The 27,614-nt window shown below is 40.8% G+C and overlaps 5 protein-coding genes across 16 annotated transcripts; 2 read left to right on the plus strand and 3 right to left on the minus strand.

The window, feature by feature from the left end:
* Positions 1 to 42: 42 nt before the first annotated feature.
* Positions 43 to 3,071, plus strand: LOC124328433 (glutamate receptor ionotropic, delta-1-like). The gene is made up of 10 exons (XM_046787205.1): positions 43 to 765; positions 827 to 1,006; positions 1,077 to 1,235; positions 1,299 to 1,444; positions 1,536 to 1,570; positions 1,634 to 1,854; positions 1,921 to 2,029; positions 2,093 to 2,276; positions 2,352 to 2,437; positions 2,498 to 3,071. The coding sequence occupies exons 1-10, from the start codon at positions 706 to 708 to the stop codon at positions 2,821 to 2,823; spliced, it is 1,506 nt and encodes a 501-aa protein (XP_046643161.1). The 5' UTR covers positions 43 to 705; the 3' UTR covers positions 2,824 to 3,071.
* A 41-nt stretch (positions 3,072 to 3,112) lies between these two features.
* Positions 3,113 to 7,420, minus strand: LOC124328430 (polyamine-transporting ATPase 13A2-like). Its single transcript, XM_046787192.1, has 15 exons — positions 7,282 to 7,420; positions 7,168 to 7,223; positions 6,738 to 7,096; positions 6,473 to 6,677; positions 6,221 to 6,413; positions 6,041 to 6,162; positions 5,814 to 5,984; positions 5,531 to 5,740; positions 5,415 to 5,467; positions 5,275 to 5,356; positions 4,981 to 5,215; positions 4,704 to 4,919; positions 4,503 to 4,643; positions 4,244 to 4,444; positions 3,113 to 4,176 (listed from the first exon to the last, which is right to left on the minus strand). The coding sequence occupies exons 1-15, from the start codon at positions 7,352 to 7,354 to the stop codon at positions 3,197 to 3,199; spliced, it is 3,297 nt and encodes a 1,098-aa protein (XP_046643148.1). The 5' UTR covers positions 7,355 to 7,420; the 3' UTR covers positions 3,113 to 3,196.
* LOC124328435 (post-GPI attachment to proteins factor 2-like) lies at positions 7,389 to 26,624 on the minus strand. The gene is made up of 6 exons (XM_046787207.1): positions 26,613 to 26,624; positions 8,636 to 8,833; positions 8,395 to 8,537; positions 8,079 to 8,325; positions 7,782 to 7,994; positions 7,389 to 7,698 (listed from the first exon to the last, which is right to left on the minus strand). Exons 3-6 carry the CDS (start codon positions 8,530 to 8,532, stop codon positions 7,559 to 7,561), a joined length of 738 nt encoding a protein of 245 aa, XP_046643163.1. The 5' UTR covers positions 8,533 to 8,537; positions 8,636 to 8,833; positions 26,613 to 26,624; the 3' UTR covers positions 7,389 to 7,558.
* Positions 8,924 to 11,510, plus strand: LOC124328434 (UDP-glucose 6-dehydrogenase-like). The gene is made up of 8 exons (XM_046787206.1): positions 8,924 to 9,203; positions 9,367 to 9,742; positions 9,802 to 10,143; positions 10,212 to 10,349; positions 10,461 to 10,769; positions 10,834 to 10,968; positions 11,038 to 11,181; positions 11,246 to 11,510. Exons 2-8 carry the CDS (start codon positions 9,401 to 9,403, stop codon positions 11,276 to 11,278), a joined length of 1,443 nt encoding a protein of 480 aa, XP_046643162.1. The 5' UTR covers positions 8,924 to 9,203; positions 9,367 to 9,400; the 3' UTR covers positions 11,279 to 11,510.
* Positions 11,609 to 26,950, minus strand: LOC124328431 (GAS2-like protein 2). Of its 12 annotated transcripts, none has more exons than XM_046787195.1 (13): positions 26,814 to 26,950; positions 25,963 to 26,142; positions 24,657 to 24,831; positions 22,411 to 22,852; positions 18,034 to 18,317; positions 16,657 to 16,798; positions 14,254 to 14,608; positions 13,400 to 13,727; positions 13,031 to 13,156; positions 12,872 to 12,915; positions 12,619 to 12,787; positions 12,291 to 12,539; positions 11,609 to 12,211 (listed from the first exon to the last, which is right to left on the minus strand). In XM_046787195.1, exons 4-13 carry the CDS (start codon positions 22,703 to 22,705, stop codon positions 11,972 to 11,974), a joined length of 2,232 nt encoding a protein of 743 aa, XP_046643151.1. In that variant the 5' UTR covers positions 22,706 to 22,852; positions 24,657 to 24,831; positions 25,963 to 26,142; positions 26,814 to 26,950; the 3' UTR covers positions 11,609 to 11,971. The 12 variants fall into 12 exon arrangements, with proteins under 12 accessions (XP_046643151.1, XP_046643150.1, XP_046643155.1 ...); XM_046787194.1 differs by lacking the exon at positions 26,814 to 26,950 and adding an exon at positions 26,204 to 26,300; XM_046787199.1 differs by lacking the exon at positions 26,814 to 26,950 and having other exon boundaries at positions 12,291 to 12,402; positions 12,460 to 12,539; positions 25,963 to 26,287.
* Positions 26,951 to 27,614: the final 664 nt, after the last annotated feature.

Genomic DNA, 27,614 nt, shown 5'->3' on the forward strand with positions numbered 1-27,614 from the left:
ACGATCACGTTCTGACGAATAAGCGAAGAAAATTTCGCGTTTTAGGGCAAGAAAAGGAAATTTTGCATACAGTTCTATATTTGACCGCTAGGCGGCGTTGTGGTGAAACTTTTTTTTTTTAATTTAAACATTTTGTTTGTGACTTTCGGCGTGCCATAACTGTTTCAAGTTATGTGTAATGGTTTCTGACTTTCTGTTAAGTTTCTGTGTTTTTACCGGAGAAATTTTACCCCACAATTGTAGGTTAGTAAATTTGTAACTGTTCTAGTCAAGCGCCATAGTTAATTACTTACACTCATCTCTTTATTCTACTTAATTATTATTGTATTCCAAATCATGCCACTTAAGTTCAGCACACCTTCTGAGCTTTATTGATGCTTCGGTTCCGGTAGACTGTCTTTTTAATGTGGACTTGTTATGCAGAAAGAAGAAACACCAACCAAGAGAAGGATAAAAGATAAGTTATTGGATTTGGGTTTTAGACTTAATTCTTTATCGACAAACGAAACGTAGCTAAATTTTGACTGGGCTGGTTAAAAATCACAAATGTAGCGGAAGCAGCGAAAATAACCGCTCATGCGCTCTGTTAAAGTAAAATGAGGACAAGAAGGGGAAACCCTACCGATAAAGTCACAGGCTCGCAGAAATGCGCATTTATTGGTTAGCAAATCCTACAAGCGGTTTGGTCGTTTTCTTTGCATCATTATGATCGAAAACAACCTCGAAGGGCAAACTCTTAGAGTGGGTATCACTGAGTCTTCTATGGTATGATTACATTTCTTATCATGAAATTGCGATATTCTGTAAACCTTTTATTGAAATACAGTTGACTGATCCTTATTATGGAGCGACTGATCAAACCGTAAAAGTGCTAAAAATTATCAACTTACTCCAGTCCCAGTTGAATTTCACCTACCAATTGATCTCTTTACCTAAAGCTAGCGGGATCGGTATCCGCCAAGAAAATGGAAGCTGGAGTGGTTTAATTGGATTACTGGAGAGAAAAGTACATCACCTTATCCGACTTATTTTTTAAAAAGAAATAAATTACGCGATTACTGAGCTTTTCTATTTAGGAGATTGATGTCATAGCAGAACGTGTTCCATTTTTACCCCACTTTCGAGATGCTGTTGATCTGTCAATTCCACTCGGACAGGACGAATGGGTTACACTACAAAAACAGCCATCTCGCTTGAATTCGCTTACCGCACTTTTATCTCCATTTGAAATCGAAGTATATAAGTATACAGATGTTAAATAAACCTGTAAAACATACTTATGTTGAAACTGATGACAGGTTTGGTTGTTGGTGGCTCTATCAATTGTTGGCATGATCCCAGTCATGTTCATCATATACAGACTCCATTTAAAGTTCCATCCTCAAGCAGCAAATTATTTCCGCGGAAGACTAAGCGACTTTGTTCTTTTTGTCGTGGTTTCACTGTAAGTTAACCAAACTAATTAACACAATCTTTGGCATCATGATATTAGAAAATCAGCATTAGTAATAATCGGTAAAACTTTTCTATATCAGGTTAAAGCAGGATCATAAACTTCGCATCTCTATTCGTAAAACTTTTACTGATTATTCACGCTGTTAAAATATTTCTAATTTTAAATATGTACATACAGATTCACAGAGGGTTTTGATGGCCACTTGGTGGATAGTTGGTCTTCTTTTAACAACCTTCTACACGGCAAATTTGACCGCTTCCTTGGCTCGTCCTTACCGAGAGCGATCACTTCAACATCCTCGAGAGCTGTCTTGGCCGGCATACAAGGATTCGAAATGGCTTACTTTAAGCGATAAGCTAATGCCTAAGATTTCGAGTCACAATCAAGAATTTATCAAAGTTTGATTGTTAAAATAGTCTAAGTTCATTCAAGATTCGCAATCACTTGTACATTACACATTTCAGGCAAATCACACGGGAGCGACTGATTTCGATCTGCTGAGTCAACATCTAAAAACTGGTCGAGGAAATCTAGTGAGTTCCATTCACGCTGCGCTAAACCTGACAAAAAGAGGCAATATTTAAAAAATTTTATGTAAACGTATAAATATAAACGCTTTTTATTTTGTATCTTTAGGTTACATTTGGTTCGGTGCATATGAAATGCTTCTGGAAGTAATGTTGGTGAATTATCGTCTCAACCAAGCTAATAATGAAACGCATGAATGCTCCTTCTTGATTACTGACAAGAGTTACTTAACTGTAGAATACGGGCTAGCCTTTGCTAAGAACTCGTCACTCACTCCAATTTTCAATCAAGCGTAAGGACCATTCTACCTGTTTTGAAATAATACGAATGATAAAAATTAATTATTTTGCGATAACTCATATTATAGAATAAGGTTAATTGATCAGTCAGGAATTCTAGAGTTTTCACGACGGGCTAGTTTTACTGGCAAAAACCCGTGTTCCATAGGCAATGGTATATAACTTATTCATGTCATGTGACTGATGAGTATACTATGCCCTATCCGTATCCTAGGTTATACGTCAAGAGCGATGCAGCTTGGCGACTTCCTCGGACTATTTTGTATCACCTTAATTGGATTATCTACCGCTACCGTTACCTTTATTTGGGAGAGGATCCCAAAGTATTGCAAATCGTGGCGTAAGAAGACAACGAATGCGGCTGCAGTTTCTCCCGTTTCTGCCGTCTGCAAACCAGTGGTCCCCAATCAGAAAATTTCGAATACAAATACCTATCAACTGGAATTGGAAATCGAGAAATTAACAGAGGAGATTGATCGAATGCTTTTAACTGACAAGGATATTCGAGGTATTCTGTACGAATTATTTAATACCAAATGATTGTTAGTACATTGTCTCCATGGGCGATTGCGCATATTAAATTTGAATTTGGTACTGTTTAACAGAGTACGACATTGTCCCAATTTCGTCTTCTTCGTCGAACAAAGTGCTTATCATAGTCACAGGCATCGCGGACAGATAAAGCATTCGTTGGCTCCTGTAATTGTTTACCTTAATAGTTCGATAAAAAAGTCCGCGCTCACGATTGTCCAACTCACATGCAAAATGTGACCTTTAGTGGCTTCATTACTCGAGCATGACTACGCATAATCGTGAGAAAGCGCCCAGCTTCGCCTAATAATTTATTATTTAAAACATATGAATCGATAAATATCACACATAAATAGAAATATCGATCTTTGATGCTATACATTTAAAAAATGGGTAGGTTCAAGGTAGTGGGTTGGGAAATGTTCTCGTTAGTGGAGTCTTGCTGTTGAGTGATTAAGGTAGAAGGTCGATATAAAACGTTGACGTTGACATTCTGCAATGTTCCCATATATGCCGAACCACGAGATGAGTTCCTAGATAAGCAGCTGGGAAGAGAACAGTAATCAATCAGGCATTGAATGCCCAACGAAGTGATCATGTAAATGACGCCCAGGGAGAAAAGTGCCAGACGGAAGTCGAACACGGGTGGGGTTTTTACCCCCATAAACATTTTAAGTTGTTCAGATGGTTCAAGAACGATGACAGAGCAAAATATGGCTAACGTAAGAAGATAGAATGTAAGCCCTAGATTAGTCCAGATTCTACGAAGATGAGGAGCTCCAGAAGAGAAAAGAATAAACAGGTTTAAATACTGAAAGAGCGATAAAGAGTAAACTGCGTAGTTTTCGTCCGACAAAGTAAAGGAATCATCGGTCCAGTTTGTTTTTTGCACAGTTCTTTCAAACCATGGCTGGTGTTCGGCCATTATGACAGCAAAGTATTGAGTGACTGCAATAAGTACGAGTTGAAACAACATGGATAGCATTTCTTTAGGCCGGGCGATCGATTCAGATGGTACTTTTTTAGAAAGGGGTTGGTTATTCGGCTGTGTACAACCAAAGAGCATCGCAGGGGTCATTACTAAAACTAGGTCGATGAAAAGCGTCTGAATTGCAGGAGATGGATCATCGTAAAGCAAAAGAGAAGAGGTCAATCGGGCAGCCGCATAGCAAACCATGAGTTTGCTGATTCCAAGGGATCTCGCAAGCGATGCTCTACTCTCTTCCAATAAATTTCTGATGCTGTTGATGGACTGATTGCTGCACAAGTCACGATGTAGTACCTGGCGTTTATCATGAGGCGCTAAGGTCAAGCATGTTAGAGGTACTGAGAAGCAGTAGTCTTCGTCATCTTTGCAAACAACTAATCAAATGAAAAATGTTATCGTACTATAGTTTTGACCATAGATTTGAATAATAAAAAAACTAACGTATTGTACGATTAAGTCCATCCAATTTCTCAAGAAAACAGTTCGTTTGAGCTGCATTGGCAGAGGCAAAAACAGTTACTCGACCAATAATCTGATCAATCATTTCTGGAAATGATTCTAGCAAAGAGTCGAGCATATCGCCGGTTAAAACAACGTGAGACTGACGTTGAATGCCGATTTCTACTAGATTAGCTCCAGAACCTGATTAGACAGTAGCTGTTATGTTTACAATAAAAGATGTCCCAGTAATCATTCATACCAGTTTCGGGAAGATCGATGACACTCAGCGAGGGAGGATTTAATTCTTCTATCGAAGGAATTTCTATCTTAGCCACAGGTTCTTTGTTGAAGATGATTCCAGAACTACGCGCTAGATGAACGGCTTCTTCCAGTTCTCGATCTGAAAGGATGTAGAATTTAATTTTATGCAAATTATCGTCGTGTACTACTTGTGATTTACTTGAAATTATCAAGGTTCGAATGCTGGCCGATCGAAGTTCAGAAACGACAGCGCAAGTCTCCTTTGAGACTTTGTACTCGACTGAAGCAACGCCCAAAAGATGAAACTTGCGTAGTAGAAGATTTAAATCTGGATCTAGAGTCGACGATTTCTCTGATTCCGTCAGTGGTCGTCCAGCAAATGCCACCATTTGCGCTCGATCCTCTTTATTGTGATCTAACGATGGCGAACTATAAAGAGGCAAATCTTTATACGCTATTAGATGCGGTTTATTTACCTGGAAACTCTTCAGCGAATGCCACGACATCTGAATAGGAACCTCGGAGAAAGTACCACGGCACAGCATTAACTGATTCAACTGGGTCGGCTCTGACTAGAATTAACGGTAAGGAAGAGTGTGTTTCATCAGCGTAGATTTTAGTTATGCGATAGATTTCATGTTCGTTGCTGACTGATTGCACGTTGTGATGGTTTTGTCCAGCAACAGTCTGCCAAGCCGAATTTGAAAACATCTAAACACAAATTTCAAAATAAAAAGTCGTTCAGATGCCAAATAGTAAAAATAGTATACCTTTAAGTCATCTAATGTATGTTGGGTGACGCAACTAGCCATACATAATGTGAGCTGCGGATCACGTGCCCACTCATCGTATCTACAAATAATTGATTTATTGATTCTTATTATAAACGTTGTTTCTACATATTGTATACCTTGTTGATGAAACTTTCAATATTGCGGCATCTACATTTCGCATAACTACGTTCTACAAATCGACATCCCATATAGAATCAAACAGTTTAAATAATTGCTCTCAAAAATTTATTACCTCTAGCAAACAAACGGTGTCGGTAGCACCTGTGTGATTTAAAACTGAACTTGGCTCATCAAAAGAATTAAAACGAAATCCATTCTGATAAAGACGGACAAATGAGCAGAGACTGGTCACAAACAGCGCTGGAGAAAACAGCGGGGGAAGACAGATGAAGAGAAAACTCATTCCTTCAGGAATGAGCCCAAGCACATCAAGAAATGAGTACTAAAATACACGAAAAACACAGGTTATTCTATAAGATTAGAATATAGGCATACGTTATCGTTGATTTCCTTACTCTGATGTAGAATCCATACGTAGCAGCGCATATCCCAGCGAACGCGAGAAATAAAAACAGACGGTCACAGTGGCGATCAAAAATCAATGGGCGACTGACAGCGTCCAGTTTGGCTGCAAGGGCAGCACCGTTTTCCGTACTCCAACCAGTTCGAATAACCAGAGCAATTACCTATCGGAACAAAGCTATAGGAATTTCTGAAGCAAAGCTACAATACGCCAATTTACTTTTTCAGTATGTAAGACAAGCGAAGATCCTCTGAGTAAGGTGTGCTGGCGATGGCTTTGTGGATTGTATACTTGTGTTCGCGACTTGGGAAGCTGATACTTGTGCTTTGGTTTAGCTGCATCTGCAATTTTGAATAACGATCAGAACTTTACTTTAAATACTGTTTTTGTTTGTGGTACCTGATTCACGAGCGACACAGCTACCAGATAAAATTACGGCATCACACGGCATTATAATGTTGTCTTTAAGCGTTATTTGAATTACCGATCCTGGCACTAGATCATCAGACATTATGATGCGCCTGTCATGTCCAGGACCAAGAACGGTTACTTCACAATTAAAAAGCGACATTTGATGTAATCGACGTTGGTGCTACAAAAAATTAACTGTCAATACGATAATTAAAAAGTATTGAAATCAGAAAACACCACCTGATATTTGAGGATAATACTCGACATCGTTTCAGCAATGGCAGCTATTCCAATAATACCGGCATAGATGTAGTACTTTTGAATGATCCAGATAGTAATAGCCATTACTTGATATAGGCGGAAAGGTTTTATCCACGCAAAGGCAAACAGATAAATGAAACTGGGTTGAGCAACATCTGTGACGTTGCTTCCATAGCTATCTTGCCTAGAAAAAAAAAAATTTAAATTAGCATTTGTCTAAATATTGTAAATTGCCTTGGTATACCTTAAACGATGATTAGTGGGATCAAGTCCATTGCCTAGTCCATGAATGTCGGAAAACCGAAGTCCTATTTCATCCACGCATCGCATACGTTTAAATTTACCAGACTGGGCACACCAAGTAAAACGGTGGTGTCGCCAAAGGAACCACCGGCGACCATTACTGTCGTGATGAACGTTAACAAATGATTTTGGTGACAACATGACTTTCGTTGCTCGAGATAAAGCTGAACGTCTGTAAAACCATGGCGTCAATCCTCCAGGGCGAATACTTGCAATAAGCAAGGCAGTAAAAAATGTAAATAATGATACCATCACAATTATAAAAGAACTCATGTAACTTCTTTCATATCCATAAATAACCTGCAGTTTAAAGTTATGAATCAAATGGCGATGTCAAGTTTAACGAATAAACATATAGATTATCTAGTTACGATGGAATTGCCGTTTGGTAATTTGAAGACCTGAGACTGCTCATCTTTCAAGTTATCTGTCATAAATCGAACTAGTACAATCTGTTCACAATATATTTTGTAAGTTTGACTTACCGTATCCGCAAAAACACGTGCTACTCGAAGACCTGCAATTCAATCGCTTAAAAAACTTCAAAATTCTGCCCATGATTGTGTTCAATCTAAACTGAATTGATTAATGGGATAATTAAAATGGCCTCCATGTGCGTTGACGAGGGGCCAGATGTATTGGCTTCGTTCAATCGAGTGTTTCACAGAATGGGAGTTGAAGGTAGTCAATCACTTTACATATGTAAGTTGTGCTAGGGGGAGTGTGAAAAAGGGCGGGAGAAAATTACAGTGTTGCAGGATGTCAAACTCGGAATTGTTGGCGAACGTCAGGTGATGGCCGCAGGCTCCATTCTCGATGCGGGAAGTCCCAATATGCTGTCATGTGGAATGCCATATTACAGAGAATAACCAGATACTCACACAAGGCAAACCATGTGTACACTAGATAGAAATAATCGGATTTTTGTTAATGTTTACACAAGTGCCTCTCAATCTGGTTAATTTGGTTAGAGGATATTACTTACTCATTGGTTCACAGTAGTTGTTGTGACGAGCAAAAAAATATACGGCTCCAAAAACAGCAAGAAGCGTTGTAACAAACAAGCGTTTTTTATATCGACCAGATTTGACTTCTAACGCGTTGGGAGCCGTTATCCGATGTCCCAGAAGACAGATTGATAAAGCCATGTAAAATGTCGAAGTAAGGAGGAATGTGATAAAAAAAAATTTGTGGATAGCTGTAAAACAAGAATAAAATGTAACATTTAAAATTAAAGAATTCAAAGTTACAAAAGTCAACTTCTACGGTCTATACTACTTACTATAATTGTCAGTGGAGGATATGAAAGTGAGACCAAATAGAGACAAGATTTCAACTAGATTCAATATGCAGTTCAATAACACAGAATTCTCATGCCATTTGGCAAGAATAGACATGAAGTATGCATAGTAAACAAAGGCTATCTGGATCCTGGGAATTGTATGTAATGCTATAACAAATCTCCAAATATATCTTTGAGGGAGATAGTCCCCAATTGCAGCTGATACTGATGGCAGGTAATTGTGTACCTATGTACAAAACATACACAACGATGAGCAAAATTAAGTGGAAAGCAACAAAAAATATAAATTACTTACTCCACAATGGGTAGCAGTTGAACTTTTGAAGTCAAAAATTAAAGACCAAGCTACACATACAATAAAGCCAAAGAGTGGCAGCATAACTGTTAACACAGTAACAGTTCTAAATAGAACACGATCACCTACTTTTGCCATGGTATCTTATTGAAACACAACCAAATAGTTAATACAACAGAATGAAAATGTTGAATATTTATATGATTTGATGTTTTATGTAGAACATACATGTAGAACTTACATGTTTGTTAATGTTTTAGTGAAAGATCATGCCACTTAGATAGAAACCTGCAACATGTTAACTTAGTTGGGCAACAGTTTATCTTTGTAGTTGTTTCCGAACCAACCCACATCAACTCGATATGGATTATAGAGTTTACGACATGATAAGAATTAATAGTACGTAAGTAAATAAAATTTTCTCTTGTTCACAAATATACTAGTAAATTGCACATGCACAAAAATAACAAATTGAATTTATTGTCCATAAGATCGTCTGCTTTTTTTGTTGTCTGCTAGCTTCTGCTGGCCTGGCTTAAGAGAAACGATAACGATTTCTTATACCTCGATTACTTCATTTTCTTTCCTATGTACCTTCTTCCCCGCCCTCGTATAGCCTTTCCGGTCATCGGCCTTTTTTTAAACAATGGGTAGTTTTGGTACATGTCAAATAGACGTCAAATTTCACAACACTGCTCCACGTATACACAAGGACAAGACTCGCCCACTTTGTGCTTCGTTACTTTTTGTCCTACTTGTTGATCTCCATTTGGTGTGGTGATATCTTCATTTCCAGTTGAATTTTTAAGGTTTGTAGATCAGATAAAAAAAGCTGCCTTAATTGTTGGTGTTAATTTTGCATTTATGTTTGCTTCTTGTTATTTGATGAATGTAGGGTTTAGTGAAGTTGGAATCCCTCTTGCCATGATAACAATTTTAAAGCTAATTTATATTTTTTGTTTTACTAAATAGGTGATACTCAACCTGTAGGTTATTAGAAAAGGATATGGCAGCTAATACAACAGCCGAAGCTCCTATTCGAAAGATATGCTGCATTGGTGCTGGTTATGTGGGTGGCCCTACTTGCAGTATTTTGGCTCTCAAGTGTCCTGATATTCAAGTGACTGTAGTAGACAGGAATGAGCTACGAATAAACCAGTGGAACTCTGAAAAACTACCCATTTTTGAACCAGGACTTGAAGAAATTGTAAAACAATGTAGAGGCAAAAACTTGTTTTTCTCTACTGACATGGTCCCTGCCTTGAAGGAGGCAGACTTGATTTTCATTTCTGTCAATACACCAACCAAAACTTTTGGTTTGGGCAAAGGCCGTGCTGCTGACTTGAAGGTATTAATGACCTAATTAACTGTAGTAAATTAATCATCATTCTATCAAAAATTCTTTAGTTTGTCGAATCTTGCGCCCGACTTATCGCCGAAGTGTGCGACCGAAGTAAAATTATCGTGGAAAAGAGCACTGTTCCCGTTAGATCAGCAGCATCCATTGTAAATGTATTGAAAGCTAACACAAAACCTGGAGTTAGCTATCAAGTGCTTTCAAATCCCGAGTTCTTGGCTGAAGGTACTGCTGTGAATGATCTCACAAATCCCGATCGTGTACTCATTGGCGGCGAAGAGAGTGACGAGGGAAGAAAAGCAATTGATGCCCTGTCTTGGGTGTATCATCATTGGGTTCCGGCGGAGAAAATCATTAAAATGAACACTTGGTCTTCGGAGCTTTCAAAATTGGTAAATTTATAAGATTTCACAGTATGACGACAATGATTAATTATTTAATTCTGCATGTGACGTATAAGGCTGCCAATGCATTCTTAGCGCAACGAATTTCAAGCATCAATGCCATATCTGCAGTTTGCGAAGCGACGGGTGCTGATGTCAGTGAAGTTGCCAAGGCCATCGGACTCGACTCCCGTCTTGGCCCCAAATTCCTCCAGGTACTGTACTTGATTGACATGGCCTTTGGTACATATAATATTCATACCGAGAACTTCAATATCACGCAAGGCTCCGAGAACCGTGCATCTAATAATCACATATTCGTGTAGGCTTCCGTTGGATGGGGTGGGAGTTGCTTTCAAAAAGATATTCTCAATTTGGTCTACATCAGCGAATCCCTCAACTTGACGAGTGTTGCAGCATATTGGCAGCAAGTGATTGACATGAACGAATACCAAAAAACGCGCTTTGGTCAACGAATCGTTCAAGCCATGTTCAACACCATTACGGATAAGCACATTGCAATTTTGGGATTTGCATTTAAAAAGAACACTGGTGACACTCGCGAATCGCCTGCGATTTACGTGGCCAAACATCTCCTGGAAGAAGGAGCTTGTCTTCATATTTTCGATCCTAAAGTAAGTTAGCGTTGTTACAGCAAATTGCATTTTCAATTTAAACAGTTAATACTTTTGGAATTAGGTCGAAAGAGCCCAAATACTACTGGATTTGGATCAATCGGATGAAAAAACTGGTGTCACTATTCACGAGGACCCCTACGAAGCTGCCAAGGGCACTCACGCACTCGTAATATGCACGGAATGGGATCAATTTTCCGTAAGCGTTGGCAGAATTTTTTTTATTTGAATGATAAATTATGCAAAATGTTTCTCTGAATGAAAACAGACTTACGATTATCAACGAATGTATGATTCGATGTTGAAACCAGCATTTGTTTTCGACGGACGCAAGATTCTTAATCATTCTGCCTTATCTGAAATCGGTTTCCATGTCGAGACGATCGGGAAACGCCCAGGAGAGAGCTTCCAGGTTTGTAGAAACAAATTGTTTTATCCGGTGTGATTTGAAACAGGTTTCCAATGTTCATTTACAGGCACAAAACTGGGGTGGAGCAAATAACGTTTAAAAACAAAGGAGAAAATGACCTTTTTTGGAAATTTAGTGCAATGGCCAACCCTAAAGGAAACCAGTGTTGACGATATTATACTTATACCATTATTCAATTATGTGATTTACTCATTACTCATACTTAATTTAAATCACTAGATTAGACTTTTTTTTCCTACCAAAATTTCACGGTCATCATTGAGACAACCAATCTTGTTTTCTGCCAATACAACTCTTTTGCATTATAAAAACAATAGAAATTGGACTTTCTTCGGAGTACTACACTATTTTCCGTTTTGCCTTTCACTGCCAAGTTGGACCTCCCAGTGAGAACAAGAAGACCTTTGAATAGTGGTGAGACAACTTGTAATGGTTATTGTAACAGAACACAAATCAACAGATCTGGCACCGACGGTCAGAGAGGAACAGAGTTAAATCTTGTCATTATGTACGTGCAACTATGGCCACGACGAATTATTATTTGGTAATGTTTAACTAAAAGTGGCGATGAAATCAAGGATCTTTTCACCAGGATCGCCAACCACACACAAAGTGTTAGTTGCGGTTATTTACAAACGTTTAAACGTATTGTTTCCTTATTATTATTTGTTTTTAAGAAGACAGTGACGCTAATGTGTTGTATACCATTAGACCAGTAGTTGTTTTACGTTATGTTAGTAACTATAAAGGAACCTGAAAGAACATGAAGTCGTTAGCGTAGAGAGGGGGAGATGAGAGCGCTGGTGCGGCGGGCCAAGTCGGACAGATCGGTGGTCCGTGAACGGTTGTAGACGGGCGTGGGTCTTGATCGTTTGACGCTATTTCCAGCGTTAAAAGAACCGTTCCGTCCGGGAATCATCGGAGCTCTTCCGAAGTTGAAGCCAGTCGTTTTGCTCAGCTCCGGTGTCAGTGCCGTAGGTGTCAGACCCGTAGGTGAGAGAGTCCCTTCCTGCTATGATGCAGCCAAAAAAAAAAAAAAGATCGATCTTTAATCATCAATCATCATGAGCGCATAGGCTCTTCGAGAATACCTTGTAGGCTGCTGTCAAGGTGGACAGCTTGGTATGCGTGGTGAAACTCGAAGCCGAGTTGGAGGTTGTGGAACTCCGTCGGCTCGTTGGCGTCGTCCCGATCGAATTCGTGCTAAAATGGGCGTTGATTTGCTGATTTAGATCCATAGTGAGACTGCGACCGACGTACCTCCTGCGACCGTTGCTTCCGACGCTGGTCGTCGACGTCGTCGGCGTCATTATAATTTTCTCCGGTGTCCTGCCCCTCGCCTTGGAAACGAATTGAGCGAAATCAAGTGAAATCATGTAAATGGGGGGGCTCATTAAAAAGGCAAGGCTAAACGTATACCTCGTGTGACAGACAGGGAGTGGAGCTGGTCATAAGCGGTGGGCCCACCGGACTGATGGTTCCGTTAGACAGCCTTGGCCGGCCTCCGCACTCTGGAGTAGGGCTGCGGCTGTGGTCATGGCCGCGACGGCATGGATCGTGACGGATGAGATAGTGCTCAAGCGTGTCCCTATTTTGTATTTATCAATTGACGTGTACCAAAATAATGTAAGCAATAAATCTAATATGTTCGTATTAACGGTAAATGCCATACCATCCTCCTCCAACGCGGACCATGACGTGACGATCCTTGAATAACTATGGAAAAAGAAACAAGTGAAGGGGAAACAAACAAACAAACAGAAAAAAAATGAGCCTCAAAAAAATAATAGCAGGTACTACTGGAAAAATTCGTTAGGAAAAAATGTCATACACGAATGAAGACGTTCCGGTCTCCGATTCGATAGAGCCCTTCGGATATCTTGTAAATTTTGAGACGATCGCAGTACTTTTCCGCACACCGGCACTCGGCTTGGGATTTCAACAAAAAGTGCTCCACCTGTCAAGACAATAAAATTCGGAATCAGCAAGACATCTCAATCGAACCAGAAAATTGTTCTTCAGGGTAAGCGACCAGCAGGTAACTCTAACGGAAGCTCGGATTGACAATCCCGAAATGAATCAAAAAGCCAATTTAATTTGGTGCATTATGTATCGAAGCCTCTACAAATGTTTGGATTGTTTTTGGTTTTTTTTTTGTGTGTGTGTGTTTTTCAGCTGGGAGAATGGCGACGACTCTGACCTTTTTGTCTAATTCGGATGGATTTTTGATGGGCCGGCTGAAGGGCAATCTGCCGTAGCTGTTGGTCGGAGAAGAAGGAGATGAACTCACCTCATCGGCTTGTCTGCAAACAATCGAAGGAGTTTGGCTGGCGTTAGTCGTGGTGGTAGAAGTGGTTGAGGTTATGGACGGAGACGGTGACACGGGAGAACGACAGGCTGGATTGTCGTCAGTCCGGATCACCGGAAGTAGTGTAGGGGAATCGTCACTCGTAGGCGGCTCGCACCGGGTTAGTATTGACTCGTGGTCATGGCCGTCCAATTTCGCATTCACCGAGTACGTTAGAGATCTGCCAGTTAGAATTCGTGAACAGGTCCGATTTTAGTCAGGAGTTGTTTGGCTACATCCCAGTGGGTGAGATTTTTATTTTTATTATTCAATTTATTTTATTTATTTATTTATTTTTTGTTTTTGTTTTTTTTTTGTTTTTCTGTTTAGCATTAATCTATTATTCAAGAGCTGACTGGTATTTACATTTGCGGTTTTAAAAATTACAAGGCCCGTTTCACGTACTGTAAACAAACGATTGTCCAACCGACTGGATTAAGTGATTAGATTAGAAACATGTAGGCGGTTGCAGGCATTTTCTTTTCTGCTTTTTTTTTAGAGAGCTGTAGGATTAGAGACCCGCTGCGTAAGAAAAGCAGAGTCCAATGACTTTGTTTGCACGTGTGAGGAAGTCATAAAACAACAAACAATCGGAGAATTATACGTGAAACGTCCGCCATCATCCACCGCTGCCAAGCAAAAGCCAATGAAAAACTAGTGAAGAAGTCGAAGTAGAAACAGAAGAAGAAGAAGAAGAAGAAACGGACCTGTTGAGGTGAGCTACAGGATTTTGTTCGGCTTCGTCGTGGCCCATCACGTCGTTGTTTGACGGCTCGGCGATGGCCTTTCGATCATCAGAGGGGGTTAAAGGTTCGTTGGTGGTTTGAGGAGCAGAATGGTTATTATGATCAACATTATCAACGTGATCATCGTCATCGTTATCATCACGCAGACGAAGGAGATTGGCCGTCATCTGTTCCAGACCGCATTGGTACCGTTCGATTTGTAGGTCCACCTCGCGTTCCAGTTGCACCAGTCCAGGGGGCTCCATGCCCAAGCGACCGGCCACCCGCCCCAACTCCAGTAGGCACAGGATCACATTCCTCGGCTGTCCGTGCAGCACTGTATGGGAGCACGCGCAGCAACAACAACAACACCAACAACCAAGACAACGCCAGAAAAACAAAAAAGAAGGAAAACATGTCTTTAATTCATATTTCATAACACGCAACCGCGATCCATCATCGTTACAGCTCAGAACCCGCCTTGCAGCCAACATAGGGTAGATATCTATCCTAAAACAGCAACACACTTGGCTCCATCATCAGTCATACGAATGAAATTTTTCTCCTCCATCTCTTTTTCTTCTCCTTTCTCGCTCCCACACTCACAGAGTCGAGCATAAACAGTTATGCCAGAATGATAATCATTGGGCTGGTTTTTTTTTCAATGCATTTGACCGTGCAAAAACTATGCTAATCTCCTGACGCTAGACATCGACTCGTCGACATTGATCCATTTCGGAGCTTGGCGAGAAAGTTGTAACAAAAATCAGAGAGACTAGAGTGCGAGAGAGAGCTGTCTGCGCCCGTCGAAATCATTTCTAATTCCAGCCACAAAAAAGAAAAAAGAAAAGAAATACAGCAGTAGGAAAGTCTGCGTTTTTAATGTGTACTGTCCGTCCGTCCTATAAGGCGATGGATGGCCGCATCTCTTCGGCGCTGGCGCAGGGCGGTGGCGCATGAATAAAAGAAATAAAAAGCCACAACAAAACTCGGGCCGATTCTGGCTCTCATATACATGTGGGAGATGGAGCGACGACGGAGCTAGATAAAGAGATTCCGGCCCATCTCTTTCTCTCTCGACACCTGACGACAATCGACCAACCAAACGCGGGTTATACATAAATAAATCTCTTGACGTTGAAGGGAAATTCCGGTGCTTCATCAAACGGAAGACCCGAGGAAACAAACAAACACAACAACGGCACACACACACATTATAACATCAAGTAAACTCTGGCACACGCAATCTAACCTAACGTAACCAACGATGATATTGACGTTTCAAAACGAAGGTACGGAAAGAAAAGAAGAAAAAAAGATAGTCGAAGACAAGACACCATCTATCTACAGAATAACGTCAGCCTTCCCCCCCCCCCACGCCTTCAATCATGATGATGTTCTCTCTTTCTTTCTCTGCAGCGCAAGTTTTGTGTGTCGTGAACAAACTAAACAACACATCACGGCATCCGCACGCATGAAAGAATTTAAGAGAATTTTGGACTTCATCTCAATCTTAAAATCCTTTTTTTTTTCTCTTTTTCTTTTTCGGATTTTTTTTTTTGCCTTTTTTAGAAAGGAACTTGACGAGTTTCCAACCGATGAAGGAAACACACACAAAATAATAAGATAACGGGAGAAACTACACAAATCACATTCGCTCCGGATATGGCTATACACAGTCTGCCTATAGCGTGTAGGATGTGTAGCCCGCAGAGTGCGGATGGATCCGAGGAGAAATAACAAGAGAAAAATGGTGGATTCGCTGCAAACTTGGGGGATTCCACTAAAAAAGGACCTTTATAGCCCATTAAAAAAAATGAGAAAAAATGAAAAAAAAAAATATAACTGCCGTGATTCTTCTTTCTCTCTAGCGTTATACTGTTGAGGAACAAGAACTGCAATGATGATGAGTGAAAAACCGCCATTGTTCCGCAAGGCACGCGCTGGTCAAAAAAAAAGTGAGTGAGGCACTCTGTGGTTTTCTGGCCCATCATCACTCATACTATTTGAAATCTTGCAATTGCAAATCTTTATACTTTCAGATAAAAAAAGAAAGAGGAAATGGCAACGGGCTTCCCGTGTCGTTTTCACTATCGCATACGAGAACAATGGATCGGATGGGTTCGGTCATTTCCCATTAGCTTCCTATCGCTTATCAAAACGAGCGGTTCCTTCAAGCCGGACGTTACTTACAATCAAATGTTGTTGTTTTTTTCGTCGTAACTTCTTTAGCTATCATTTGGGAAGGGCTCGAACGAACCAAAATTACAATAAAAAAAAAGCATTTACGGGCACAGCACGTCAGTTTGATGGAATTCATCAAAAATGGGAGATGAACAAAATTCTAAAATGGAAGGCAAAGAAAAAAAAACACATAGGACTTACCTAAATCTTCGCTCTCGAACAAGAGATTTTCGTGGATGCCCAGCTGTCGACAAAAGTTCAAAAAATTACAGGCGTTCTCGCGAGAGAAGAAGCTGCCCTTGGCCGCTCGTTCCCAGCACCGGACCCTCCCTTGAGGCACAGCCTGTGAAAATGTAATAATAACGAGGAATAGGTTAACAACATCAACAGCAAGACAATGGCGACAAGACATTAACAAGGGGGGAATCTTATTAATCAACTCGCTGACTCAATCATTCTGCTCTTTTAGTCGAGTCCTGGTGAGCTCTGTAATTTTAACGGCATCACCATAACCGGCTTATTCCATTTTCCCATTTCTAAAGGTGCCATTGGTTTATTTTTCCATTAAATTTTTCTTTCTTGATCTTTTTTTGTTTTCACCTTAAAACTCCCCTCATCATCATTTTACCATTTTAATCATAATGGCAGCAGCCTTGAGAGTGAGAGAAAACCTGCGTGATTAATCTGCGGTAGAGTGGTTTTGTATCATCTTGGAAAACCGAGTTAAACATTAGTCATCGGAGGACAAGGGGAACCAAGTAAATACAACGAAGAATAAACATTATAGATACAAAGTAAAGTGTATGTGCGCTAAGAGAATCGCTCAGCTGGATGGTGCTATCTTGGCCGGGTAGATACCAAGAAAAGCCCGAGCCCCATCTATAGGACCATATTCGGCATTCAAACTATTATTTAAAGTTGGAAAGATACACAAAAAGAAGGCAGCAACTAGACGTAGTAGTGTACATGAAAAGAGAAATGGCCTTTTCTCTGCGTCTTTTCTTTTTCTTTTGGACCAGACACCCATCAAGTCTAGGGAACAAATCCAAGTCATTGATCAATTCAAACTCAAACAGAAAAAGAAAAACGAGTTCTATTCGCGGAAAATGTCAAATTCATCAATCTTGAACACTTTCAGGGTGCCAACGCGTTTTGTAACTGTTAGACGAAAATAAGAAGAAGAAGAGGAGGAGGAGGAATCTAAAGGTACGCAGCAGCAACATGTTCGACAAGATGATTTTTTGTTTGGTTTTGCAAATATGGTTTTTTCTTTTTTCTTTTCCCTTGTACTACTCTTTTAACGGATTCGTTGCCATCGCAGTCATTTCATATTCTTGTCTATTAAATAGCCGAACTGCTTACGTATTCAACCCCACGGCCAGCAGCCCCGTAATTTTGTTTTTTTTCGCTTTCTTCACCAAAAGGCAAAATAATCATCTAGCTGGGCCACACTTTTGACTACTTGGGCTGGCCATATTTTAAGTATCTGTATTTTTTACGATACAGTGTCTATTGACATAAGTAGAGAAAAACGGCCCGGAGTCGGAAAAAGGAGACGAATACGAAGTATATAGAGACCTTGGCTGCGGCTAGGAGATTTGCTTGATTGTTGGCACTCCTGAGGAGCGCTTGGAGGTATTGTTGTGCCTGCTTCACGTTATCCGACGAGCCGTTGAGGAGAGCGGCCGCACTAGCACCGTCATATTTCGAAGTAGCGTCGGCGGCGTCACCGCCGAACAGGGCCCTCGAGCGGCTCGTAACGACGTCCTTGGCTATGGCTTGAATGCGTCGCGCCAGGTGGCAAATCAGGACGCCAGTGTCCAGCATATCCATAAAGTTGGACGACGTCAAGTAATCCAAATCTAAAATAAACATAATACCGTTAGATCAAATACGAAAATGGAGATTGATAAAACATCCCAAAGAGAAAAGAAAAAGAAAAGAAAAACTAATATGGTAATAGTTAAAGGGAAATTGCTGCATATTGAAATCTGGCGACCAATCAACCTTGGGGAGATTGGAATCTCTTTTGATTATTCGTAGTCGTCGTCGACTTCCTTCATCGTTTGCCATTCATTTTCTTTTCTTTTTTCACTTGCAGCCAACCTTGAAATAGCTTACATGAACGTGACTTATGAATAACAGCTGGTCATTTACGCCACACAATTTGTGCGATTACGAAATACAATCTTGAAATAATCGAGTGGTCGGAAATGAGCTTCCATAACCTCGCGTGGGTACGGCCCTTGTTATTCCCTCGTATGCACACATTTTAATAGCACCCGCCAACGCAATCTTGCATACAGACGGGCTAATTAACCTGCAGCCTATCGTCGGATTGTAATAACAAATCACACAACATGGCCGCAAACCACACGGACAAAACAAGAACCAACTAAAAGAACCACCGAGGATGAATCTCGAGAAGAACGCCGAAGAATTGATTGGCACTGTTGCGGCACGGTGCCGATTTACGATCGGGTCGTTATCGGAAAATGATTTACACACGTGCCGACGCTGTAATTAGCATAGAACCTTGAAATGTAGTAATGGTATAATCCAAGTCGCCGCTGCTGCTGCCGCTGCTGTTCAGAATGCAGAAATTGTACATTGGTTTAAAGACGCAGCCGTTTCCAAAGCAATACGAAACCAGATTTCTTTTATTTTTATATCGATTTCATTTTATTTCACGTTCCGGGTGATGCCGTGGCGATTTTAATGATATGGCCGAGCAGCTATATTCAAACCTTGCTATTGTTATTACTATTTCTTTCTACCTAGTGAGCAGCAGCAGCAGCGAGCTAGTATATCCAATTTCACGCCCTTTACACCTGAGAAAAGCCCACCGGGACCAGGCGAACCTGAAAATCGATCTCCCGATTGTGCATCGCAATCATAATATTTTGTGATGATGGATAGTGTCTGGCGTGTAGAAAGGGAAACAAAAAAGAAAGAATTCTTATTATTCTGACGACTCAATCAGCTAAACATGAGAGACTGAAAGGTGGGAAAACAATGGGAGGAAAAATGGGAGCCAACCGATTCCCATGTAAAAACACAGAAAGGCCAAATGGGGATGATGCGGATGACGAGTTTTCCTCTAGCTCGAAGGTGGAATAATGTTTGAAACAGAAAAAGAAGTTCTCCAAGTTGGGAGACGTGGAAACATTCGCACACAAAAGACTGGCAGGCGGCGTCTTTGCACGAAAACAATTTCATCTTGTAATGAAAACAAGAAGTTTCAACATCAAAAATAGAATCAACACACCACCTCATAACCTCGTAATGGACACGTAATGACTGACGTACACTGCACTTTGAAGGGTTTTTTTTTTCTTTACTCATTTCTTGACGCAATCCAACCAACGTCCATGTTCACGCACTGCGGGTGGGGTAAAGGACAAGACACTAAATCTTTGGCAAAAACGAGCAGCAAATCTGATTCGTGCGTGATTAATCAACAAGAGCCTGTATACCATCCGCCCGGATGCAACTGGGAAAACCCTAAGTCCCGGATTGCGTTACATCCTAGCTGGAACATGATAACATTCTACTCGTATTTGAATTTCAATCGTTTCTTAAGTATGTTTTTTATTCGACCTACTCTCTCTTTTGTTTTTTGTTTGTCTATGTTTTTTGGTGGTTGCAATGATATGACGGTAACGGCGGCAGCTGTAAGAAGAAGAAGAAGAAGGGCCGAGGGACTTTTTTATCCCGACGCTGGCACAGCGGGGTGACCCGTGGCTTCGGTTGGAGGAAGATGGAAGAAAGAAAAAAACAAAACAAAAACAAGAGACGATCGTAAAAGTAGAAACCTTCTTCTTGTTTTTCTTTTTCAACTTTTTGGCTCAACGTAAATAATACATAATATTCCCGACTCTCCGTTTCTTCCCCTCTATAACATGACCAGTACTTTTGTGGCCTTGGCTATACAATATATGTTTACAATGCTCATACGCTGTAAATACTGCACATACACATCTCTATACATCGATGATGAATGGGGACGTGGGTACTTGTTTCGCGCCTGGCGGATGTGTCTTTTATGTCTGTCAGAGACAGACAGGCAGACAGCCAAAGAGGAAAAGGCAAATCCCCTAAAGTCCTATATCGTCTTTTGGAATAGAAAAAGTCTGCAACAGCAACTCAATGCCCTGCGACTGCCCCTATGTATTTACAGCTTAGCTCAGAGTATCACATTTCAAAACCCCCCCTCTTTTACTTTTGCCTTGATTCTTCCTAACGACTGCGCAAGTAAACAACCGGTCCGGTCCAGTGTCCTCCTCCTAGCCATCAACTCCATCTTCTTACATAAAAATTTCTTTCCTACGTAGTTGGAACGTGTACACGAGAGAGAGCCCACCCCCTGCTTGTTTCACTAATCCATTTTCAGAATGGCCGTCGGTTATGAACTACAAGAAGTTTTCAATCCCGGTTGCTGGATGGATGGACTGACGGACAGGGTCCGTTAATGACTAGCTGTTCTCTCTCGTTTGCCCATCGGCTTACACTCCCACATCATAAAAATAGATTTTACAATTTAAAAAGGCCAAAAGGTAGAAAAATAAAAAAGGAAGGATAAATTACAAATTGATACCCTGATTCGTCAAACGCGTACGTCTTTTGGGCACCTCGTTCGTTCCGCTTTTTCCTCTGAAGAAAAGAACAACAACAAGACAGGAAAAAAAAAACACGCGTCCATCTCGTAACCGGGAAAGGATTACACATTCACAGCGGCACCCCATCCACCGCCCCATCGTTCTTCGAACAAGCAAATCTCTTGGTAATTTTTTTTTTTTCTTTTCTCATTTCAAACAAACAGTGCATGTAGAGAGATAAATACTATGAATTTTTCTGGCTATTACTATGCAACGACCGCAGAAAAACAACAATAGCCCAAGCCCTACCCATGTTTTCCAACTGGTCAAAAATGGTTCCAATGGTGTGTGCGGTAGTACTGCAGGCTCTTATCCTTTTCCCCTCTCTCTCTCTCCGTTTTTTCCTTCCTCTTTCGATGAGTTAACCGTCAAATCATGGTCCGGCCTTCGCTCGTGAATTTGCGAGGCTTTTCATTCATGACACCATAAAGGAGAATTTCTGCTGATGTTAGATCGTGACAACAGGTTATTTGGCTGTTCTTCGTGGGAGGAAGATATTCCAAGCACACGACGCCAGAATGATTTTTGATATTCCATAATATATCTATCCTGACCTTTCTGTTTCGTTTAACTCAGAAGGAAAAAAAAAACGAGAATGAATGACATGTGCTCAGCATACAGAATGAGCAAAGGTCATTTCTATGAATAAACTAAACCTCGTCACAACAAAAAATTAGATAAGCTTTTTTGCGCAATGGTCAGCACACACACAAAAAAAACCACTCGCTGAAATCAACTTTTTTGATTGAGAGGCATCTGCCAAAATTTTTTTGTTGCGAATAAAACGAATGGACAGTCACAAGGAAATGGAATTTTTTTAACAATTCCATCTCGCTGATTTTTTTGTGAGGGGAATATTGACGAACACTTATTTTTTTTTTTTATTTATACTACCATCACTTTTTTTTTTTTTTACTTGGTCATATGCCCGCGTAGCACAAAGGGACCAAAAGAAACATTCGAGTGCAAATCAAATGCCATCCGAAATAAAAATTCTTGCAAGAAAAAAAAAAATAAAAATAACCGAAAATCGCCGCCCGCTGACTTCGGACTAGCACGCAAAAAGGATCCCTATCTTCGGATCTTTTATATGTGCAACGACCGTGAGCCTTCAAGAACTTTCAAGTCACGCCGGCGCGTATCTAAAGTATGTACATATGTAACAAACGACAATGGGGGCTTGGAGAAAAGAAGAAGCGGAAGGAGTTGAAGAGGGGAAACAAAAAACTACGACGAAGAGGCGAACCAAACGAAAATCGAAGTGACGAGTAGTATATGTGCGGATGATTAAACTCACCAAGGATTTTGTTGAGCCAATCGGCCAAATCTTCACGGAGCGGTTCCAGGTGCCGCTGCTGCTGATCCATGATGCTGGATTGATAAAATGTGGCCAGCTCCGCTTCCGTCTGCGGCCAGCCAACGTCTGGCTCATCGGCCGAGCGATCCAGCAGGTCCAGCGCGCTCAAACTACCGCCTCGGGGTCCTTTAGCCGCACCAACAGTACCTCCTTCTCCTCCCATCGGTGGCCACGCCCATCGTGATGATGTTTCACCAGCCGTTCCAGCTTGTCTGTGCTGACGTCTAAAAGACATTGTAAAGTTCTTCTTCCAGCACGTCTATAGGTTGTTGTTGATGTTGTTGTTGTTGTTTTTCTTTGGCTTTTACTGGAACGGCAATCACCTTTGACGCCTTCACTGCGATTGCCCTTCGTTTTTGACGATGATCTTCACACCTCTGACCTGAAACGATTCAAAAACATCACATCAATCACGATTCAACTCGATGGCTAGTTATCCACTTATTTAATCATCTCATCATTAGATCACATCACCGGGCCAATTTTCGTTCCTTCCGATAGAAAAAGCCTTTTCCAGATAAGTAAACAAAAGAATCTTTTGAACGATATCTGCAAAACACCAGCTGCGTTATACCTTTAAGGTAGCGTCACGACATGATAAAAACGGGCTTCTTTACGGTTGCTTTGTATACAATAATTTCCAGCAAATTATACAAAATGGCAGGGCAAAGAATTGGTCGGCGAAAGTTTCGTCTATAGCGCGCCGAGGCGATTACCATCTCCACAAAAATATATATGTATGGTCGTAGCATGTTCGGTCTGATTAATAATAGATTTGCCTACTCATTTCACCTCTTCGGAACGTTCGGAACAACGCAATATAAAAGCTGGTAGACGCGGGGCAATACACAACAACAGTAACACAAAAACGTAGACACTCAACTCCGATCCCGATTTGGTCATCTCCAACCGAGTCTGTTCCCGCTGCTGTCTTACAGTGCGTGTGACCTTCCATCAAAAAAGCAAAAACAAAAATACTTTACCGAAAATAATGAGGAAATCTCCCTGCCTGGTGAAAACGGCACATCAAATCTGCACATAAAAGGGAGCACTGTCGTGATTTCTCTTTTCATCCATCAGTTTCCGGTACTATTCTGGGGGGTCATCTCGGGGTTCATTCGGGTCGCTACACACAACAAACAGCGGCAGCAATCTGAACCAATCAACTTCCCTTGACTCTAAAGCGGCTCCTTATCCACAGACGCGTCATCAACCGAAATACCAAAGTTTGGATTGCGATTATGGCGAGCCACGATCCTTCGCTTCAAGGGAAAACCAATTCCGTGCGCTCAATCACGACTTGGTGACTCCTTTTGACGCGCAGTTATGACGCCATATGCAATCATCCTTCTGCCTAAAGAAGACCAAGTGGCTGAAGAAGAAGACCCAGAAGGGTGTATACCTAACGGCTGGCGTAAAACAACAACAACAACAGCAACAACATAATCATCATCACAGACCGGCAACTACGGAGGGGAAGGAAGATGAAAATTCTCTCGCCGTAGTTGACAGGAGTGTCCCGCCCGCGTGTCATTAGAAAGAACCATGGAATTTAAATATTACTGTACGCACTCGTTATGTACGCCCCGTCCAACAGCATTGACACACAATGCATATTCATTTGGCCGCGAGCAAACACCTGAATGAGAGACGAAGAAAACCGGACTAGCGCCTTCCCGGACGGGCTCGCTAAAATGAACTTACGAGTAAGATATTAAAAGGCAAAAAGAGAGATGATGGAGGCAAACATGATCTGGAAAAGTTTTCACGATGCGCAGAGCTGTCCTCGAGGCGTGAAGCAACTCGGCGTTCAACGAGAACCAACCAATTGGGAACGTTTTTTAATGGACAAATAAGAGCGCAGGTCATCAGTTCAACAGAGAATTTCGCTGTATGTTTCCCCCCCCCCCCCCAAACGAATTGCACACACGAGAAAAGAAATCGTGGCATTCTTTACTTTCAGCCTTTCATCGTAAACAAAAAAGAACACGCCAAAATATCAAAACTAGTTGAGATTGCGCGCGAGCGAATAATTATACGGGCGACGCCAGCACAGCGATTATGCATGGCGGTGCTAATTCTTACGACATACAAGGCCATCCTATACACTACTCCCTATACTCTCTTTCTTCAAAGAAACGGTAAACATAGTAAGAACGAAAAGAAAAAGAAATATATATATATACCTATGTACGAAATTTGCCGGCTGTTTTTGCCTTTTTGATGAGGCGTGAGAAAGTTGAAGCGAAATCTCACCTGCACTTCACGGCACCGCCCGACTTCTCCTCGGCCCCCTTCTCGATGATGTTTCCACGCGGAACAAATTTGACCGGCGTTCAATCTCTCCGCCTTGTCCCAAAACTGCATAATAAAAGAGGTAGCTGGGTTAAAGAAAAGAAAAGGTCTCCGTGATTGAATGAGTCGGAATCGGGTAATACGGCGGTACGCACACATGCACATTCCCGAGAAAAAATCTTTCAGATATTTCAGCCATAAATACATAAAAATAACCGCGACCAACGTAATCATTTACGGTCTGTTGGACCTGGCTGTGACCGAAAGGGGGGGGGGGGGAATTCACACTTTGCGGACATGGCCGGGACGTCAAGAGTGTCAAGAATAATCGCTAATAAAAAATGGGAAAAAGCCGTTTCGGCCGATGGTAATGATGACTATTGTTGTGACTGAACTACCCGAAACGATCGGTCAATTAAGCGGTGACAAACTGTGACGTGAAATGTTTTGGGTTCGCTTTTTTTTCTTTCTCAGTTGACTTGCTTGTACAAACGAGCTGCTAATGTGTATAACCCATCTATCGTTAGACTATGGTTTTACATATTGCGCAGTAAGCAGACTAGTTTGGGGCTTTAGGCTAGCTCAGACCACTCGTGGCTTTGTGAGGCCCTTCACCATATGACTGGCACTTATCACTTATTTTCCAAGTGTTGAAGTAGGGGGATATTAACAAGGGTGCCCCTGAAGGGAAGACTGAAAAGTTAAGAGGATCCTTCGTCACACATCAAGAGCCGGGAATGAATGGATCAAGGGGATATCACCTCACTAGTGATGGGGCGACGCAACGTAGAAATCCGATTCCGGATAGAAACAAACGACGTTGTATAAACTACTAATGCGACTTGACCGAACACCAACGAACGGAAAAAATCCACTCACGATATGAACATGAAGCGCGCATGCTCGATCCCTGTCACGAAACCAACCGAAACACAGGATCCATTTCTTTTACGTCATATTTAAATAATGTAATACTCCCCGTTTCTAATGGAATAATCTCGTATCTGGACGATCAAGCAAATTCATTCAAAAGTAGTGAAATTATATCAAAGTGCTCCAAGAAAAATACACGGAGCTGCCATAAAATTAATTGAACCATAAAAAAGAAATCTGGCGAGTCCTCTTGAACGGATTGCAGTGGTTATTTTTTTTTTTAACATATAAAATTTCAAGGTTAAGAATAACTTTGATACGTACCAATCTAGAATGATGAAATCTGGAGAATTTTTCCTTGTTTCACGAACTTTTTAGAGAGAAGACGGGCGGGGTCTTCTTCGCAGACTTTATAGGACTTTTCCAGCCTCAGGACGGGTCGATAGAAGTGCAGCCATGGCGCCTCTGCTGGACGAGGAGAGAATCCTGTGGCGATGTCGATTCCTAACGTTGAAAAAAGCGAATATATCTAGTCGTTAACCGTGGGATTCACAATGCTATATACGTAGTCTCAGGGATTGTAGAGTAGAGATCGAAAGCTTAACGAGACGATCATCGACCACCCAAGACTCTAGTTAGACGACTGCATTGAAAATGAACGTACTGACTTCAAGAAAGATCCGGTGCGCAACTCCAACGCGCGGAAATCGATTGTCAATATAAGCTCATTTTCAACTCTCTTCCTGTTTTCTTTCTTAAGCAAATATAGCACTTAAGTTTTATCTTATCTGACGCTTGCTTGCCCCCTTTTTCTACACATACATTTTAACTCTTTCTATACATACATGATAAGAATTCCCAGAGGTTTGCAATATGACCCATTCCAATAATTGTGTGAGACTACAGAATGAACAGAAAATTAAACTATGGTAAAACATATTATCATTTGCAGTGTTGATAACAATGCTTTAAACGTTTAGATTACAGTCCTTCATGAGCACATGTATACTTTGTATGGCACTAGAAGAAAAATAAATCTCTAGTGTTGTAAACTATGAATCTACTATGAACAAGCTAGTACTGGTTTGTGGATTGTCAATATCAAGATGTTATTTAAAGTTTCACTTTTTAACAAGCAAATGATTACATTCAATACAGGAAAATAAAGGATATACCTATTCACATTTAGACGTCTATAAGGTGACAATTCATTACAATTTCCGAAGATGGCTAATAAATTCACATAGCATCATATCCACATGTGGCCTACATGCTGGCATCATGCTGTCTTCAGTCTTCACAGTTCACACTCAATTTTTCATTTGCCATTTGGAACGTCAGCAGCAGACTACAAAGTGTATGAAAACAATGCTTCAGAAATGTCAAGCTTTAGCTAAAATTATTCACAGACATAATCAATTAAATGAACTCACATTGTTAATATATATAATTACATATTGAAAAGTATTTGAGTCATTTTTTGTAATTATTTTTCTACTAGGAAACAACGTCGCATTTGATTTGATAAAAGTGCGGGAAAACTTATCTATAAGAGTTTCGGAAAAGCATTCACAGATGGCGTTATATGCTTGAAATTCTGAAAACAGAATTTTAAGGTGCGCAAAATGAAATCGTGAAATACACTAAGAGTTAACCTTGAATATAGAACTATAAAATCAATAATTAATATCTCTTAAAGTTTTGGTCCGTACCTATTTATTTCCGTACACTTAGGGAGTCTATCAAGTATAAACTTTAATTTTAAAAATATTCCTTCAATTAGCTCCTCCCTGTTCGCGTTCCCGTGTACCATATGCGATGAGAATCATTTAGAGGATTATAGCCAACACCCTTTTAGACGCTTTCAACATCCATCTCGTTAAAAGTAGATTAACCTTCGCAGTTGCAAAAAGAAAATGATTGGCTTATGAGATCATCTCTAAAATCATAGGGCGAGGAAAATTAGACATTTGACT

This window comes from Daphnia pulicaria, chromosome 3 (assembly GCF_021234035.1).
Source record: "Daphnia pulicaria isolate SC F1-1A chromosome 3, SC_F0-13Bv2, whole genome shotgun sequence".
NCBI classification, from domain to species: domain Eukaryota; kingdom Metazoa; phylum Arthropoda; class Branchiopoda; order Diplostraca; family Daphniidae; genus Daphnia; species Daphnia pulicaria.